At 38.3% G+C, this 19,237-nt stretch overlaps 2 protein-coding genes across 8 annotated transcripts in view; both read left to right on the top strand.

Moving 5' to 3' along the window:
- The window catches only part of Pdcl2 (phosducin like 2), a 28,162-nt gene extending 21,589 nt beyond the window's left edge, over nucleotides 1–6,573 (top strand). The window contains exon 5 of one of the 2 annotated variants that reach the window (XM_004627519.2): nucleotides 6,393–6,573. In XM_004627519.2, coding sequence (XP_004627576.1) covers nucleotides 6,393–6,547 — 155 coding nt within the window. In that variant the 3' untranslated portion in view covers nucleotides 6,548–6,573. The remainder of the gene's footprint in view (nucleotides 1–6,392) is intronic. The other variant, XM_004627518.3, reaches the window with a different exon arrangement.
- A 7,652-nt stretch (nucleotides 6,574–14,225) lies between these two features.
- Nucleotides 14,226–19,237, top strand: part of Clock (clock circadian regulator) — a 191,857-nt gene continuing 186,845 nt past the window's right edge. For 5 of the 6 annotated variants that reach the window (XM_023710915.1, XM_023710913.1, XM_004627517.2 and 2 more), the window contains exons 1-2: nucleotides 14,226–14,379; nucleotides 15,559–15,642. The gene's annotated coding sequence lies outside the window, so the exon portion shown is untranslated. Of the gene's footprint in view, nucleotides 14,380–14,509; nucleotides 14,597–15,558; nucleotides 15,643–19,237 lie in introns of those variants that run through there. The other variant, XM_023710912.1, reaches the window with a different exon arrangement.

The following is a 19,237-nucleotide window of genomic DNA, read 5'->3' as shown; positions in this document are numbered from 1 at the left end:
CTCTCTCCGTTTTGTAATCCTAATCAACAATCTATCTGCATTTTCTCTACTGAATTTTTATAGAATATATTGTCTATACTGTTCAGTTTTACTTATTCAAATGTCATCCCCATTTTATTGATTCATCAATTCTCCTTGCATCTCAACTTCCTAACAAATCCTGGGGCCACATCTTCTGTTATTTCCTTTTTCATAGCATGTGGCACAAGGCTCTATATTTTTATTTACGTAATGATTTTTATTTCTAAAGTTTTATTTCTAAACTTTCTAAAGTTATTCTTTTTTAAAACTAATTATAAAACTGAAAATCTTTTTCATTTCATCATCATGCTAAAGCCATAATGAATGGCTGGTTTTTTTTTTTTTTATGTATTTAGTACAGGCTCTACAGGGTCTCACTACAACAGATCAGAATTGTAGTGATCCTCCTGTTTTCAGCCTCCCAAGTGCTGGGATTTCAGGTGTGCACCACCCCACCTAGTCTCAGTCACCATCTCAGCGTGCCCCAGAGGTGGGGCTGGCAACAGCACGCTGAGGAATGAACCCCATCCCTGTGGCTGCCTAAGCAGGTGCTTTAATCCACTGAGCTATTCGGCTGGCCCATGAATGACTGTTTTAAAGTTATTCTTTTGCTTTACCAATACCCTAAAAATGTGTAACTACTAAGACCAGTAGAGTTACTCAGATTCCTTTTTTCTTTTTGGAATGTCTAAGGCCTCTGTTTGGTTCACTACCATGTTTTTCTAGCCTGGACCTCATTTTTAAAGTTAAAAATTAATACACAGGAGTACAAGAAATTATAGTCTTACTTATCAAATAACTATGTTCTTACTTTGGCTGCTATTACAAAAACATCACAAACTAGATGGGTATAAACAAAATGCATTTGTTTTGCACAGTTCTAAAGGCTAAGAAGCCCAAAGACCCTTTGGCTGCAGTGTATGGAGAGGGTCTACTCAGTGGCTTCTTCCATGTTCTTCCATGGCAGGAGGAGAAAACAAGTTCCCTTAGGCTTCTATTACAAGGGCACTAATCCCATTCATGAGAGCTCTGCTTTCATCATCTGATAACCTTCCCAAAGACTCACTTCTTAACACCATCATCTTGGGGTAGGATTTCAATGTATGAATTTTAGAATACACAAACATTTAAGACCATAGCAGTTGTCAAAACAGGTGGGGTTTGGGAATGTAGCTCACTGGCAGAACACTTGGGTAGCATTGATCACCAGAACTGGAAAAAGAGAAGAGGTGAACATTTGTTCATGTTTATTTGCTTACATTTGAAAAACATATTGTAAATACAGTTGAAGTTATCTGCATTTCTATTTTTAGTCATTTTTTCCTGCTTCATTAGAAGCAAACACTATTATGAATTTAGTGTATATCTGTTCTTTATCTTTTCCTTTTTTTGGTGTTTTTGAGACAGGGTCTCACTATGCTGCTCAGGATGGCTTTGGGCTCACTTTGCAGCCCAGGATGATCTCAAAGTTACAACAATCCTCCTGTGTCAGCCTCTTAATTGCTGAGATTATAGACATGTGCCACTGCACCAGGCCATTTTTTTTCTGTATTATCAGCTATATCTCAACTTATCATTCACCTACCGATAAAAATATGAGCTGTTTCTTTTTCCTTTTACAAATTATTCTTACTGTTAACATTTTTGTGCCACTTTTGGAAATTTCTCAAGGACTTATAGGGAATTCTAGGATCTTAGTGCTTATTTTAAGCTTCATTCGCTAGGTGACAAATTGCTGTATGAATGATAGTATCAGTCTATCCTCCAATCAGCCATTTATAAAAATTTCCATTTACCACATCTTCATCAGGTTTTCTATTATTATACTCTTATTTTTGTCAAGTTGATGGCTATGAAATGACATCTTGTTATTAAGTTTGGATTATTAGTGGGGTTAGGAATTTTTAAACATGTATTGATCATTATGCTTTTGTCTCCTAATTGTTTATATGCTTTGCCTATTCAATTGTTATTTCATTAATTTATGGAACACATGTGCATGAGTATATATGTATGTAAAGTTTTGGATACTGCTTTTATAGTATTGCTAATATATTTTCCATAATGATAATATAGTACCTTACCATTTCAGTGTGTGTGTGTGTGTGTGTGTGTGTGTGTGTGTGTGTGATGCTGGGGATTAAATCCAGGACCTAAAATATTAAATATGTTTTACAATTGAGCTAGAGTCACATGGAGAGAAAACATTCTCTCAGGCTTTCACAGAGAGCAAATTGGTCAAGCAATGGCTGTGACTCATCCATATGGCTGACACTGACAAAGGATGTACAAAGTGTGGTACAGGGTTTTGGGGTATGTTCTCAGGGGACTTTACAGACTGTGTCAGATACAAAAGTTACATTTCTTGTTACATAGATCTTGCTTTATCTTGGTCTTAACCATCCAGCAGAAAAGTATAAAAATGAAGTACAAAAAGTAAAGCCATTTAATATGTTGAGCTATAAAACACTCAAATCAACTTCCGACATTGTCAGTCCTACAGATAACCCACTACTATCTATTATGGACTACTGGACTTTAATGGATTATTTTGCTGAATTCATGCACCTGCAGTATTTAAATGGCAATGGAATACCCATCTCTGACAAAATTAAACAAAAAAGAGGATACAAATGAAGGATCATTTTGTATCTGTATACTCAAAATAGTTAGGATAGACATACAGCTGTATTCTCTTAATTCAATGAATAGAAAGATTTGTTCTAACAGTGTTTTTGGACAGAATATCATATCTGCATCTTGCACAATGAATAACCACTAAGACAACAATATGCAATGTATTAATTATTGAAAGTGTGTTACTAATCGGTTTTGAAACAGTCTCATTTTTGTTTCTCAATAAAATTATTTTTTAAAAAATTGAGCTATTTCCCAACCTGTTTGTACTTTCTCTTTTTAAGACAGGGCAATATCAATAAAACTCAAATCCCAGATTTAAGCAATCTTCCTGCCTTAGCCTCCCGAGTGGAGGCTTCAACTATGAAATCCAGCTTCATTTTGATTTTCACACAAAAGTTATAATATTGACATAGCCAAAATTATCAATCTTTAACATTTAGTACTTTATTAATTTTATCTTTATTTCATACTTTTTGTGCTTTCTTTTTAAGATAGTTCTGCATTTTTAAGGTGGAAAAGGTAATTCTCTACACTTTCTTAAATAAAATTTTGTTTTGTTTTTTGGTATTGGGGATCAAACTCAGGATCTTGTGCTTGCCAGGCAGGCACTTAAACCACTGAAATATCTCACCAGCCCAATAAAGTTATTTTTTAAGCTTATGTCTTAAATAACATTGGTAAGACATAATAAATGTATCCAATTTCATTTTTTCTCTCTAAAAAATGCAACTATTCCAGCCCCACTTACTAAAATTTTATTTCACAAAGATATTTTTCCAATGTACTTAACTGGTAAAATACATGAAACATAAAATTATCATCTTAACCATTTTAAAATATGTAGTATAGTTGGCCTAAGTAAATTCATATTGTGCAACCAATCTTCACATTACTTTTCTATAGAACTGAACTTCTATACCTACTTAACAACTCCCCATCCTTGCCAACAACCCTATTTTCATCTTTCAGAATTTGATTGTTCTAGGTACCTCATAATTGGAATCATACAATGTCTTTTTGTGACCTCTCACTTTGTATAATTCCTTCAAGTTTCTTTCATGTTGCAGGATGTATTCTTATTTTCTTTCTGAGGTTTAAAATACCAAATTTTGTTTGTACATTCAGCTGTCAATAGAAACTTGTGTGCTTCCATCCTTTGGCTTATTGTGAATAACACTGCGTGAATATGAGTGTGTATGGGTTGAGTCCTTGTTTTCACTCTCCTGGGAATATACTGAGAAAAGGAACATTTGGGAAGTGGACGTTCTTTCAAGGAATTTCCATGCTGTTTTCCATAACAGCAGTGGCATTATTCTTTAACCTCAAGTACACAAAGGTCCCATTTCTTTACATACTTACCAACACTTTTTTTAACTATTACCCTCGAGGGCTTTGTTTATTACATTATTTTGACAGTTTAAAAATGCTTGAATATCTTACGTGTATATTTCTGTTCTTTTTACTTAGCTCTAAATTCATTTATTGTATAATTATTACAGCTTTATAAGATCTCCAGTCTTTTTCAGAATTGCATGACAGAAAATCGTGTTAAATATTTATTAGAATCAATTTTATAAACTCTTGGAGAAATGTTACTGTGTTGCTGTCTATGAATGACATATATCCTCTCATGTTTTTTGCTATGTAGTTCAGGTTGGCATAAATTCACATGATCCTGCTGCTTCAGTCTCCCTAGTGCTGGGGTTTCATGTAGGAGCCCCTATGCCTGGCTTATCCTATCATTTCTTTTACATCTTTAAAATATATTTTGCAATTTTCCTCATGAATGCTCTGCTCATCCTAGTAATAAATTTAACAGTTTAAATTTATTGTGAGGATGTAAGATTTATGGATATCGACTCTTTGGATATTAGTATATTGGGCTTTCTTTCTCAGACATTGTTAGTTTTGATCTAGAAATTTTCCCCAAAGGTTCTTCTGTTCAGAGGTGGAGCTTTTGAAAGGCAACTGGATCATGAGGGCTCTAACTTCATCAGCAGGTTAATCTTCTCACAATCCGATGGCACTGTTGGGTGGAATTAGAAACTTTGGAGGCAGGACCTGATTGAAAGAGTCAAGGGGGCATGACTTGTCCCTAGCCCCTCTCTCTGGTTCTGCTTCCTGCTTGCCATGAGGTGAGTTTTCCTCTACCATACCATCTTGTCATGATGTACTGCTTCACCTCAGGCCCAGAAGCAGCCAAAATAAACCTTTTTGCCTTTTGAATTGATTTTGTCAATTTCTGACGTTGCCAATCCTACGGATAACCTGCTACTATTGTGGCCTACTGGACTATATTGGAGTATTTTGTGGAATTCACACACCTACGATATTTAAATGACAATGGAATACTCATCTCTGACAAAACAAAAAAAAAAGGGGATATAAATGGACCATTTTGTATCTGTATATTCAAAATAGGATAGATATGCAGCTACTTTCTCTTAACTCAGTCAATGAATAGAAAGATTTGTACTAATAGTGTTTGTGGACAGGATATCATATCTGCATCTTGTACTATGTATAACCACTAAGAAGACAACAATATGGAATGTATTAATTATTGAAACTGTCCTACTAATCGGTTTTGAAACGATCTCATTGCTATTTGTTTCTCAATAAAATTATTAAAAAATAAATGAAGGGCCATTTTGTGGTGAAAAAAACATATACCTGTATATACAAAATAGGATAGTTATATAGCTACTCTCTTAGTTCAATGAGATTTGTACTGAGTGTTTACAAAAGATATCATGTCTGCATCTTGTACTATGAATAACTACTATAAAGACAACAATATGCAATGTATTATTTTAACTGTCCTACTAACCTGTTTTGAAACTCTCATTGCTATTTCTCAATAAAATTAATTTAAAACAAAGTGTCCCATTATAAAAGATTGTCAGATATTTTATCACAATAAGTTAATAATCTATTTTAATAATTCATATTTTCTTGAAATTCTCCCACTGAAATTTTCAGATATACTAGCAGATTTGTTTGCTTTTCTTCCCACAGTAATCTCAAGGCTTTTTAAATTGAGTGTCTAGTGTTCCCATTTACTTGTATCTTTATCAGATCTTAGTGTTGCTGTTGTGTGTGTGTGCATGTGTGTTTTGTGTTATCACCAACCTAGATAAGAAATGGTATCTTGTCATTGTTTGGTTATGTCCTATGCAATTTTTTTTATCTTATCTGGTTTCTTTCCCTTTCTGTGAACATCTTCAATATAGCTTAAGATAAAAGGCACTTTCTGTGTGTGTGTGGGGGGGGGTCTCACTACAGTTTGAACTCGTAGTGATCCTCCTGTTTTCTGCCTCCCTAATGCTGGGATTATAAGCATGTGCCACCATGCCTGGACTCCATTGCTGGATCAGCGCTTATTGAACCCTGGCCCCTGAACTTGCCTAAACAAGTGCTTATCTGCTGAACTATCTCACCAGCCCTTAAGAGGCACTTTCTTCATGGTATCTTTCTTTCTGCTTCACTGTTCTTTTCTTAGCTTCTTCACTTGAAGTCTTTTCACTCATTTAAAAATAAACACTTTAACCATAATTTCACCTTTTCATTTTTCCGTATGCAATATGTATTCTGATATAATTTCATTGTCATTCAGTGTCAAATACGTCATTTCCACATTTTTTTAGAGCCAACTTGTTCCGTATAGATAAATTTCTCTTGACATTATTTCAAGATTTTTACGCAGCTTTATGATGGGTTTTCTATTGCAGAACTTGAACAGAAACTAGCAGAAGTTGGAGCAATACAGACTAATTTGGAAGAAAACCCCAACACAAGCATTGAAGATATGATGGTATCTTCAATTAGAAACACTTCTATTTATAATGACAGTGATAGTTCCAACAGTGATAATGATAACAAGTAGAAATATTCAATAAATATCTTTAAAGTTTATGTAGGCTCAATGTTTTATTTACTATTGGTTTAACAATCAGATCAGGACATATATAGATTTTCATTTTTATACTAGAATTATAATTCAATTCTATTTAATTATAATTTATATCATCTTAAAAATTTTTACATACTTCAGAATATTCATTGCTTCTAACAAAAGTAAAATTTCTATTCCTTAAAATTCTTCTGTGACATTCTTTTTCTAACTCATATGGGGTAAAAACACTATAAGTTATCTTTATTGTCTTTTCAATTTCTAGAAGACATGAAAGAAAATAATGAAAAGAACAAATATGTTTTAAGTCAGTATGTTTTTAATTCTATCATTTAGGGACATTGAGTAAAGATTCCTAAATTATTTACCATCTGCTTTTTCTTCTAAGTATTTTACCTATCAAAAATTAAGTTAAAAATTAACAATAACAATGCATTCTAAAGATTCTGAAAAGTACATATGAAATATCCCCGTTTATTGCTGCTTTGAATAGTTGTTATTAAGAAAGAAAATTACTAGGTCTTGTCACTAACAAATTGTAGAACTATTAGAAGAGTATGGCATGTAAATTTCTAAATTCTAAGGAGAGGTGAGAAAAAGATGCTGTGGGACTACTTTACATTTTAATAGTAATCATAGAATTTATCATGAAAAAACAGAATTTTAGGTCACTGTGAAAGATTTGCAGGATATCTCATCTCGGCCTAATAATGAACATCATTTATAGAGGAAAAGTTGGCAAATCCTTCACATAGTAGTTCAGTAATAGAGTTTTTTCTATTTGTTTTGTATTGATGGTCCATAATTCTGAATATAAATGTTTACGGATGCTTCTGAATCTAGACTAAGTTAAATGCTTAGATAACAAAAATAAAGTGTTGAAAAAGGAGGGAATTTAACATGAGATCAGTAAAAGATTCTTTGTTGCTACTGATGTAGTGAAGAATCTTACATGCTGCTGAGAATTGTAAAGTAGAAGGAAAGTTAAATGAAGATTCGAGTAACTTTATTTTACAAAAAAAAGTATACAAATCCATGAGTTAAAAAAAAGTTTATTTTACCAGATAAAGTAAAATCATGTCAGAGGAGTAGCTACCTAGTTATTCTGATCTAACTCCTAAACTCCTTAAGAAATGGATGGGTAGATTCCTATCCAGGATAAAAGTTGTCAAATGAATGGTAGAGCCATATTATCATAAAATTACGATATAACTCTCAGGCACATAAACATGAACATTATTTTTCCCTCAAATTAAAAAAAAAAACATAAAATCTCTCCCTAAGGGTAACCTATTTTTTCTTTTCTCTTTCTTTCCTTTTTCTTTTGTATATATGTATTTATGAAAAGATTTAAAGTTAAAATTAACAAGTTAACTGAAATAAGGAAATATGTATTTATTTCCCTCTGAACTCAGGTGTACTAAGTGACAGTTAAGTTTTTCATCCACAAACACAAGAAGATTTTCACATTTGGACAACAGAGACCACCATAAGGAAAGAGGTCAAACTTGTTGGCTCTTAACCTATTTCTCACTGAAAGAATGATTTGTGTTTTCTTCTGAGACAGTCAGGGACATAAAAGTGGTTTTTGCTAAAAACTGTGATTCTTCACTTGGGTATACAGATGCCCAATAGGTAACTAAATACAGAGCAAAGCTTGACCTTCATTTTGTAAAACTCTGGGTCAAGTCCTTTTCAGCTCTGCATACAGAGTGCTAGTTATTTAGGGAATTTGTTTAAAAGTTCAAAACACAAGGTTTATTCTAAATTCACTTAGTCTTGCTACCTTTTAAGACTCATAACATCAGATTAAGAGATTCACAGACATTCAGTTTTGCCCAGAAATCTCCACTGCCCTAAACCTATGGTCACTCTTGCAGTCCAGTAGAGCTTCACATGAATGAAATTGCCCTCAAGTCCGGAAGATTCAGCTATAGTGAACTGAATAACCATTCAAGAAATAAGGATTAATCTAGAGCTACAAAACCAGGATTGAGATAATAATTCAATCCCAGCCCACCAAAACCTCCCACAGAACTAATCTCCCTTCTTTTGTAAACAGGCCAGTGTGATCCTTTTCATCAGTGCACATCCTCAAGCTACTGGAGTCTTTCCCTATCTTCTCTTGCTTTGTCAGGACACTGGATTGATCTATCAGCTCAAGCCAAAATCCTTTAGCATTTTCTGACTTTCCAGTTAAAGCTTGTATCTGTAAATTCATACTATTGCTTTAGTTTAAATTTCCAGCAAAGAAAGGACACATGCTAGCCAGTGACAAAATCATAAAATCAAACATGTTAGAAGTGGCTGGCTCTGATTCCAAACATGCTCTTCTGCATAATGCACACACATTCTTCTAGCCAGGACTCAGGCCTGCCATCACATCACCACTACTACACACTAGTGATTATGGGAAAGTGAATATGCAATAAGATTCCATTTTATTACATATATTACTTGATGGGTAGAAATTAGGTTTTAGTTTTTATCTTGCACCAATGATGGAACTCAGGACCTTGTGCTTATGGCACTGAGCTACATCCTCAGCTCAGAAATTAGTTTTAAAATTGTTGATATTCAATCATTTTTGACATACAAAAATACTTTGTATATTTCAATCTATTATTTTTGTCCTGTCAAGAGTGTTGTTTTGAAACTACTTTCTCTACTTTATAGTGCCTTGTCTGGTCCTGTAATCAGCTGCATTTCCAGGGAGTTTGATACAAGTGTACAACCTCTGGCCCTAACCCAGACAAAGGAATTTCATCTTAATGAGATTCCCAGGTGACTGGCATGCGAATTGAAGTTTGAGAAGCACCAAACACCAAATCTCTTAAAGTTGGTTTTAGCTTGTTTTTTTTTTTCTCTTACACCACACTCTAGATTATTATATCTAACCCGTTTGAAATTCCAATCTTAGTTCCAACCTAAACATTCTCTGGTTGAACTTGTGACTCTAGGAACTCTAAAAATGAAAGGTGTGGTTTGTTTTTAACCTATTTATTATCAGTCTTTTTTGAGCCCATCCCTCTTGCACCAGGGACTGGAAGCAAAATAGCAGTTTCTCCTAATTATATAATCTACATCCCATCTACATGTTCACTCTGTAAGGATGGTACACTAAGTTTTCCTGCAAATGGAGGCAACTTCCCATTGTAAACATATTCATCTTCCTCAAGTGTCAAGATGGTTCAAATCTAGACAGCACTTTCTACCCAGCATCAATCAAACCATCAGAAATTTACAAACCTTGCCACACCAAATGATGGATGTGTGGACTGTTTTACTTCAGTCCACTCCCTGGCCAGCTATTTCTCTCCAAGTTTCCCTTCATCCACTCAGGTTAAATGTAGGTAATACTAACAAATCTGCTGGTGGATAAGCTACTGGTCTCCCCTTCTTACAGTCACCTCATTTCTCTTTCTGACCCTTTTGGAACCTTATTCACCTAAGCTGGAGGGAGATGGAACATATAAAGGAAAGGAAAAGCCACAGATTTACTAGGAACATAAAGCTTCAATGATTCTTTCAAGCATTACTTTTTCCAAGTATTGTGCTTTAATGTTCTGTGAGAACAGACTGAAAGGAACAACCATAATTGAGATACCCAAAAAGAGAACCAAGTAGAAACTGTCTACTGCTAAGCATCATGTGCTCACAGGTGGGCTTTTCTGGAGTTTGCTGGACCTAAAGTGAGAGATTAAGGGTATATGATATTAATTCACCCATTGAATTTAGCATAGTTCTGGGTGTGGCTTAATGGATTTACTAAGGACAGAAGCCCCCTGCCTTTGGTATGGGTGGTACTACCCAAAAAGCTGGTACCCTGGATGGGATAAAAGGAAAAGGCAGGCTTGCTGCTTACCACACCATGAACTGTTTCTCCTCTGCCATGCTGCCTTGCCTTGGAGCCAGCTGACTATAGACTGAAACTTCTACAAACTATGAGCTGAAATAAACCTTGTCTCCTTTAACTTTAGGTATCAGGTATTTTGTCCCAGAAATGAGAAAAATAAAACAGATTCCTGGTACCAAAACCTGTCTCACTTCTTTGTTGATGGGACAAAATACTTAGGACTCACAAGTTAAAGGAGAAAATGTTTATTTCAGCTTAGTCTGTAGAGGTTTCATTCCATAGTTGGTAGGCTCCAAGGTAGGGTGGCATGTCACAGGGACACAGCAGAGAAACAGTCCACAGCAAGGTGGCAGTGGTAACAGCAAGACTCCCTTTTCCTGTTATACTATCTATGCTACAAGCTTTTTTTAATAGTGCTACCCATGCCCAGGGTGAGGTTTCTCAGGGCCCACACCCAAAACTATGATTGAACCAATTAGTGGACTAATCCAGTACCACACAGCCTAGATTCAGCCACCTCCAAAAAGCCCCACCTATGACTGCATGAGCCTTGAGTAATGTCTAGATACAAGCCTTAAAAGTATGGAATCCAAAGGAGAGGAAGGTATAGGCTGGAGGTAAAATTTTGAGCCATTAATTTTAAGCCAACTGGCAAAATCATAAAAATTTACAACCAACTATCCTTATCACCCACACCACAATTCTCTTTAATGTTCATTCTTGTAACTTTTAAGTACTCCAGGGCTCAAAGAAATTACTTGATTTGTTTGGTGTCTCTCAGTTTAGAAGTATTGGTGAGGATTTAAGACCCAGACTCTTAACTATGAAGTGTATATACTATGCAGTATGTTGTATTTCCCTCTAAAGGAACGAGAAGAATGAGTAATTGACTAAGCCATATATGTTTTTTTAAGAACAAAACAAGGGCCAGCAAGACAGCTCAACAGATTAAAGTGCCTGCTTAGGTAGAGGTAGGGATGCAGGGACTGGAATTTGATTCCTGGTGGCATGTCTTACAGGCTCACCCCTGTGGTGAGCTGAGATCCTGACTGAGACTGGGTGTGGTAGCGCACACTTGTAATCCCAGCACTTGGGAGGCTGAAAACAGGAGGATCACTACGAGTCAGATCTGTGTAGTGAGACCCTGTACTAAATACATTTTAAAAAAGAAAAACAAAACTTACCTTGTACGTCCTATTTCACCTATCTCAAACTTAATATTTTCTGATTCACCTTTAAGTAATGGTAAAACCAGGAATGTCATGAACAGATGAGAAAGATACTGAAAAGTATCTTTGTGACTGATGGTACACAGGGAGATGAGGGAAGAATCTCAGCAAAGGAGATTTATTACCCAAAATGGAATGCCAGTGATAAAAAATACCAGGTTGTATTTTATATACAAACATGCACAGCACTGTTTCAACTGCTTTATAAAATGGATTATTAGCCCTTTTTACAGATGAAGAAACTAAAGAACAATTGAAAGATATCAGTGCAAAAAGAGTAGGAAATGCTCAGTTTAATTGGGGCAAATCAGGTGAAAAGACTTGGAATTTCTTAGTTTGAGGGGGTGTAAGGCATAGAGAGTGACCAGAATGAATTGCATTTAAGAAGAGAGTTTACTAGGGTACCTGTAAGTACAGGATCTATGATATTACCTAGCAGGATTTCTGATTTTGGAAACACAATGTGGAAGCAGGAAAAGCTATTATTAGAAATAGCTTTTTTCTTGAAGAAACTGCAGGGAGTGAGGGAGAGGAACAGTAGTGGGAACTGAACTGTGGGAAATATTCAAGCAAAGGCGGGGGTTAAAATTACCAACGGGTCTTAGTAAATAATTAAACACAGAATGAATAAGAGGGAGGAGTCAGAGATGAATATAGTTTGATCCTGGTGACTAAGAGGACAATGAAACCATTAAAAAGGGCAAAGGTATTTTTGAAGATACATGTTTCAGAAGATGTGGAATATGAGAAGGGATCAGTGTCCCTACAATGAAATGTAAATGCCCATACTAATAACAGCATTCAAACTTATTGTTTGGCTGCAACCTACCTTATCATTATTATTAATATCGCCTCTTTTCCTACTTTCCATTATCAGCACTCTTTAACGGAATTGTATGGACCTCTTATAGTAAGAATAGAAGAATCTAGTCTGCATTAATGGTAGGGCACCAAACATGTCTCCACACCAGAACTCCACCTTTCGATCTTTTTTCCACAGTGCCCTCTTTCTCATTACTTGTGCAGAGAAAGAAAATTCAGGCTTCTATCCAGATCCAAGTCCACTGGAAAAGACCTAAAGCCTTGAAACTAAAATAGAGTTCAACATTCAAATATGCTTTCTCCCTGGTGTACTAGCCAGACAGACCAGGTGGAGAACAGTTAGCTCGCCGTGAATATAGGTGGAATGAACAGCAACATCTATCAAAATCCCTTCCACCATACAATGGAACAATTAACAAATCATGCTTTCCCATCCCCCATGGAAAAAAAAATTCTCGGGAAGCCAGGCATGCAGCCTGGTGATCCATGCCCACAGTCCCTGCTACTTGGGAGGCTGAGGCAGAACTGTAAGTTTAAGGCCAGCCAGTGCAATTTAGTGGGATAGTATCTCAAAACTAAAAGCAAGAGAGGGCTGGGAAATGTAGATCAGTGGTAGAGTGAGTGCATCGCTAGCGAGTCTCAGGCCAAACCACCTTTCATGAAGAATCAGATCAAAGTCTCAATTTTAACTTTATTTTGGTTTGAGACAGGCTCTGTGCTCTGGAACTTGCTATCCAGCTGTCTGAATCTCTGAACTGCCAGTACTGACATTATAGACATAAACTACCAAACCGGGCGAGTTCCTTAGTTTTGATGTTTTCCCTGAGAATACTGTAAGAATTTGAGTGGCTACTCAGGTTAATGAGATCGTGGAGGATTTTACAGTCAGTAAACTAGAAGACTATTTTTTTTTTTTAACAAGAAAACACTTTCTACTTTAAGATCGTATTCCTTACAACAGAAATGACTAAGAATATAGAGCCCCATTTAAGTCACACGAGCTTTCCCACTGGGTCCAAGCATGTCTTGAGCACCAAGGACCCCTCCTCCCCATTAAGCTAGAGATACTATTTCATTCCTAAAGTCACCTCCCATAATAATGTCCTAAGGGTTTTAATAAAGGACCAGAGGAAAAACTACAAGTGCATACTGTACATTCGACTTTCCGTCTCCCCCTCACAGCCCAGGGCGCTCCCCGGTCCCCAGACCCACCCACCAGTAAAGAAGCCTCGCCAAAGGCGAACCTGCAGAGCCTGGGAAGGGACCGTCCCCGGCGGTCCAAGGACCTTCGCAACCTCTAAGGAGTCAACGTGAGGGTTGGGGACATCTCCAGTCAACACCAGCAAAGCCTAACCTGGCAAAGTGTTTTGCTTTTCGAAGGACAGGGTGTTCCCTTTCTGGCCGCCACATGCAGGCAGAGAGCTCTTCTCGCTCCCGGAATACACGGGGAAAGCCGAAGCCGCCCGGACCCATCCCTAACGCTCCCCAAACCAGCACCTGCACACCGCCAGGCCCCGCTTCCCTGTCTTCCATTAACCAGCGCCCTCTAGGCTAGCAAGGAAAAGGGGCCCGGTGGGCTGCGGGTTCTCCTCAGCAGCCGCAGGTCCCCGACGCGCCGCCCGCACGGCCGGAGACACACAGCCCAGAGCCGAGGCTCGGCGCGCGGTTCCGCGCCGCCTAACGGGGCAAGTCGCATGCGCACCGACGCGGCGCGGAGAGCGAGCGCGAGGGGAGGGGCGAGCGCGGAGCGCGGCCGGCCGCGGAGCTGGGGTCACGGGCTACGCATGCGCCGGGAGGGAGCGCAATCACGGACTCAGCTGCGGCCACCAGTTTGAAAAGGAAACCCCGAACCGCGAGGGCGCGAAGGGAATCTGGCCGCCGCCGCGCGCGCGCTTCCGGTGAGTGCGCCCCTTCGGGTGGGCCCGGGCCTGACGTCCGCCGGCTGGCTCGCCTTGGCAGCGCATGCGTGCTCCCGGTGCCGGTGGAGGAGGGGAAGGGCCGGGAGGGGGAGGAGGGCGGCAGTAGCGGTGAATTTTGAGGGGTGGGTGGGGGGCGTCACTTGCGGCCCCAGGTGCTGCTGGCTCCGGGAAGCGCCGTGTCTCCGGGACGCAGCCGGTTAGTGGTTTGGAGGCGCCGCAGGCAGTCCTGGGTGGGGGAGGGAAGAAGCCGGAGCCGCCGCGAGCCACTCGGTGAGGGCGCGGGCGAGGGGAGGGGGCGGCGTGTGGGGCCGGGGGGCGGCGGCCGAGGCCGGGGAGGCGGGAGCCGGAGCCCAAGTTTCGCGTCTCGCACTAGCGTAGATTTTCGCGGGATTTGGGGCGAGGCCAGCCGGGCTGAGGGGCCATTGGGGGCAGCTGGGGTTACCTGCGGGGCACGGCCTGCATTGGGGGGCACGGCAGGGCGGGGGGGGGCCGGCGGGCGTCCAAGCCGCCGCCCATTCCAGCGTCTAGGTGGCCAGCAAAGCCAGACCCAGTGCGACAGGGCTTCGTCAGGGACCCGCTAGGCCTGTGACCCACTTTATTCCTGTCACCATTCGGGCACGTTTGGAGCGGCGCCCAATGGGGCTGTGGGACGGCCAGCTCCTTCGGGGAACCCCCGCCCTCGCCGCGCACGGCCCGCGCGCCGCGGTGCGCAGTCCGAGCGGCTGCCGCCGCCGCCAGTGGGCTGGTTCCGTTAGTGGTCGTGGTTCCGGGGTTCGGTCTCGGAACAGCGCGCGGCTCGGGGCGCCGCACCGGGCTTCGCTGCTTGCGTGCACCGGAGCCTCGCGCTCGGGTCGCCGCGGAGGCTGGAGGTCTGGATCTCTTTCCGCCTGGGGAGCCGGTGACGCTCCGGCCAGTGGGTGCCGTCTCCTGTGAGCTGCGCCTGACAGTCAGCTTGACGGTGGTGTTTGCTGTCGAAGCCCTTCTGTGGAGAGCAGTCAGGAGAACGCAGCAAAAAAAGCGGGAGAGATGGTGGCCTCTGACCTGGCAAATGACAGATCAGCTCGTGCTGTGGTTTCCCACTATTAGAATGCCATTTTTATACGATTTAAAGCTTTCTAACAGCTTTGTCAAAAACAAAAACAATGTTTTCTTTTACAGCAAAAGAAAAGCACAAGAAGTAAAGAAACTTTTGCATTCACTGTTAATTCGGCTAGCGTGCTGATCCCCGAAATCACAGTGAAGGTAATGACTCTTACATTTAGATTTGTAGCTTCAAGCGGCCAGAAACCCAAATTGCGCAATATTTCCCTTCCCTTACAAGTTTGGAAATAAGAGTCTTAAAAGGATGTCTGCATGGTATCCCTTGGGACACCTCAAGTCTTGTTCGTTTTAAAATCTTGCTGAAGGAAGGAAACTTGTGTAAAGTAGTTGACAGAACCAAATGACATTAAAGGTACCTGGTTAGTCTGAAGAAGGTAGATGGAAAATGTGGTACAACTAGTGATTAGTTTTGAAAAAAGAATGAGGAAACTTTTTGTGTACTGACGTGGAATGATCTCAAATTCAAGCGAAAAAAGTAAGGTGTAGAACTGTAAGTAGTATTTTCTGTGTCAGGGGATGTACAATATAAACCTGTTTTCCTCAGCTTCGTGTAAAAATCCCAGGAGAATGAATACTAGAAAACTTATAGGAAAAAGAGAATCTGATGAGGGAAGGGTAGGACATGAGATATAGTATCTGTATGGATTTTTAAAATTTTATGCCCACGTTGTGAATGACCAAATGAGTAAGCAAAAATTCATCTCCTTAAGACAATTTCGGTGGTTTTTGTTGCCAGATTTGTAATTGTGATTCTTAACCACTGGTTTGTCTTAATATTTAACATTCAACAAAGTTTTGAGTAATTTTGGCTATTTAATATGTGTATTTGCCTAGTTAAAATATTTAATGATGTTATATACATTTAGCATAATGCCTAGGTTATGCTGCTTTCAGAATATAGCTTATCTTTCCTTGGTCTTTTTTTATTAATTGTAGTTATATAAAATTTTATTTCCATTGGCCTTAAAGTTTGAATACTCCATTAGAATTGTAAACTTGGTTTGTATGCTTTTTAGGTTGGGAGACTTTTCTTTCCCTTAAGAAAAACAGGTGTTACATGTTTTCACACGTGTGTGCGTGTAGTTTCTTATGAAAAATAATATGGAGAGGCTGTGTTCTGATGGTGTAAAAAATTAAACATTTTTGTGATGTAAATATTGTATTAACAATTTTATGCCTTAGGTAGTTTAGTCTTTTTCATAAGGTTAATTAAGATTGAAAGGAAGGTTATGGGCTGGAGAGATGGCTCAGTGGTCTAAAGCACCTACTTAGAACAAGCTTAGCAAAAGCATCAGGGACCGCGGTTCAATCCCCCAGCACCACATGCCAGCCAGCCCTGCCCCCTGGTGGGCTGAGCTGGCCTCTCTCTCTCTTTCTCTCTCTCTCTCTCTCTCTCTCTCTCTCTCTCTCTCTCTCTCTCAAATAAATAAATAAATAAATAATTACAAAAAAAAAGGAAGGTTATTAAGAAAGATAAAATTTTAGGAATGACAAATTCAAATTCTTGTGACGAATATATAATCAAAGTGGTTAATAGTAGTGGCTTACAGTTGGGGATATTTTTAGTAATGCTACTAGTATTTTTTATTTTGTAAGGAGTGATATTTGTCTTAGTTGAATTGTAGGTTTTTTAATAGACAAACTAGTCAAAGTGGCATTTGTTTTTCATTTGAACTCTATAGATCTGTCTGTTCAATCATTTTATTTTTTTAAAAAATTATTTATTTATCTATTTATTTATTTATTGTGTGTGTGTGTGGCCAGCTCAGCCCACCAGGGGGCGGGGCTGGCTGGCATGTGGTGCTGGGGGATCGAACCGCAGTTCCTGTGCTTTGCTCAGCTTCGCTTATTCTAAGTAGGTGCTCCAGACCACCAAGCCATCCCACCAGCCCTCAATCATTTTAACAAACGAAATCACATTCACATTTTTATTTTAAATTTTATTTTAAAAATTACAATAGTAAAATGTTCATAAAAAGTAAAACAGTATATTTATAAGTTTAAACTTGTTGTACATCTTTCTACTTCTATCTCACATCTTCCTCCAGAGATAACTCCTTTTAACATTGGTATATATCCTTCTAGATCTTTTTTTGTGCACTTACAAATATTTTGTCCCTTTCAGTGTTGAGCACTGATTTGTTGTGTTTTATTGTGATTGCTCTGTCAGTTTGTCTCTATTCTGACCTTTTTCACTACCCAGAGGGCAGGGAAATGACCCTGACAGTGTCAGAAAGTTGAACTTGTGAAGTATACCATAGGACATGTTTATTTTTTTCACTAGTGAGGGATCAAGTTAGTATGAAGGCATTGATAGTTTGTGGGGAGGTCAAAATGATGTTTGATATAGATTGAATTGAGCATAAAAACAGTTTCCATGACTTTTCTGTAGGTGCCTTTGGAGCTCAGGTGATTGGGTCTTTGGTTTTAGGAGAAAAGGAGCCCTTTGGTTTTGTTTATTCTTAACTGACTGTAGGTGAGTAATGTCATCTTTCCTTTTGCCCAGACATTATCTAAGATTTCCAAAGGGGCCTCTTTTTAGGTGGCAGAATGCAGAAAATTTAAAGTATTAAAGAGTATTTATTAATATGTGGGATACATAGATACAGTATGATTGATTCTGCCATGCATTTGAGTTTAATGAATTTGAAGTTTAATATGGTTCAAAGAACGGTATGTTCATTGTAATATGATACAAGATAAGAAAATATCAATTCTAGAAGAAAAACTATATTTAAGTATGAGTCTTTTTATTTTATGTGATTTGTGAGTAAAGTTTTAAGGGAGAATATGTACAGTATCTTAACCTTTTAGTTAAGATATAATAGAGTAAATTTAGAAAGCTTAGGTTTAACTCAATGTTAAGGAGTTAAGTTTCATTCTCATAGCGGGTAACTGAAACTGATGGATATCTTAATATTTCTTTTTAAGCTTTCCCACTGGAAAGAGCCATTTCCTGCTTCATAATTTTGCTGTGGTCTGTGATCTTTAGATTTTAGAATTATTAAATGAGGAAATTAATCAGTTAACTATTGTCTATTCTGAAATATGTCAGGTAGTATTAAGATAGTTATTTATTCCTATCTCATTCTTCTCTCAAAGTCTTCTCATATATTTAGTGTCACCTCTCCACATCTTTATTTCTGGTGCTGTGTAAATATTTATTTCCTGTGAATATGTTAACAAAGCAACAGTATTGTGGTAGGAAATCAGAGTTCCACACTGCAAGAAAAAGCTTTTTTTTCTTTGTTTACCTGTAATTCTTTGCGGATGCATAAAGTAAAATGCATTAAATTAGTTTTTTAGAGGCATTTATACTTGTGAACATTACATTGTCTGCTTTCTTGAGTCAAATTTTGAATGCAGTTATATAAATTACATCAACAATGCTTACATGTTAGGGTAATTTAATTCTTACTAATTGCTTAATTATATAATAGCTTTGTATTTCTAAGTTGCTATACAGCTATTTGTTAATAGCTCTATTATATGTCATTTCCATGAATTAAGTGGAATTAAATAGGGATTAAAATTTCTGATTTTCTCATGTATTTGGTTATACAAATGTTATCTTAACTCATTCTCAAAAATACATTTTCAAATCTTGTTTTATTACTTTAGTTGTGTATTTTACAAAGAAGTAATTGTAATTTTTATTTTATTTTATTTTTTATTTTTTTATTTTTTTTATTTTTTTATTTATTTGAGAGAGAGAGAGAGAGAGAGAGAGAGAGAG

The sequence above is a fragment of the Octodon degus genome, unplaced genomic scaffold, assembly GCF_000260255.1.
Source record: "Octodon degus isolate 3935 unplaced genomic scaffold, OctDeg1.0 scaffold00019, whole genome shotgun sequence".
NCBI lineage: Eukaryota > Metazoa > Chordata > Mammalia > Rodentia > Octodontidae > Octodon > Octodon degus.
This window is presented reverse-complemented; position numbering and strand designations above follow the sequence as displayed.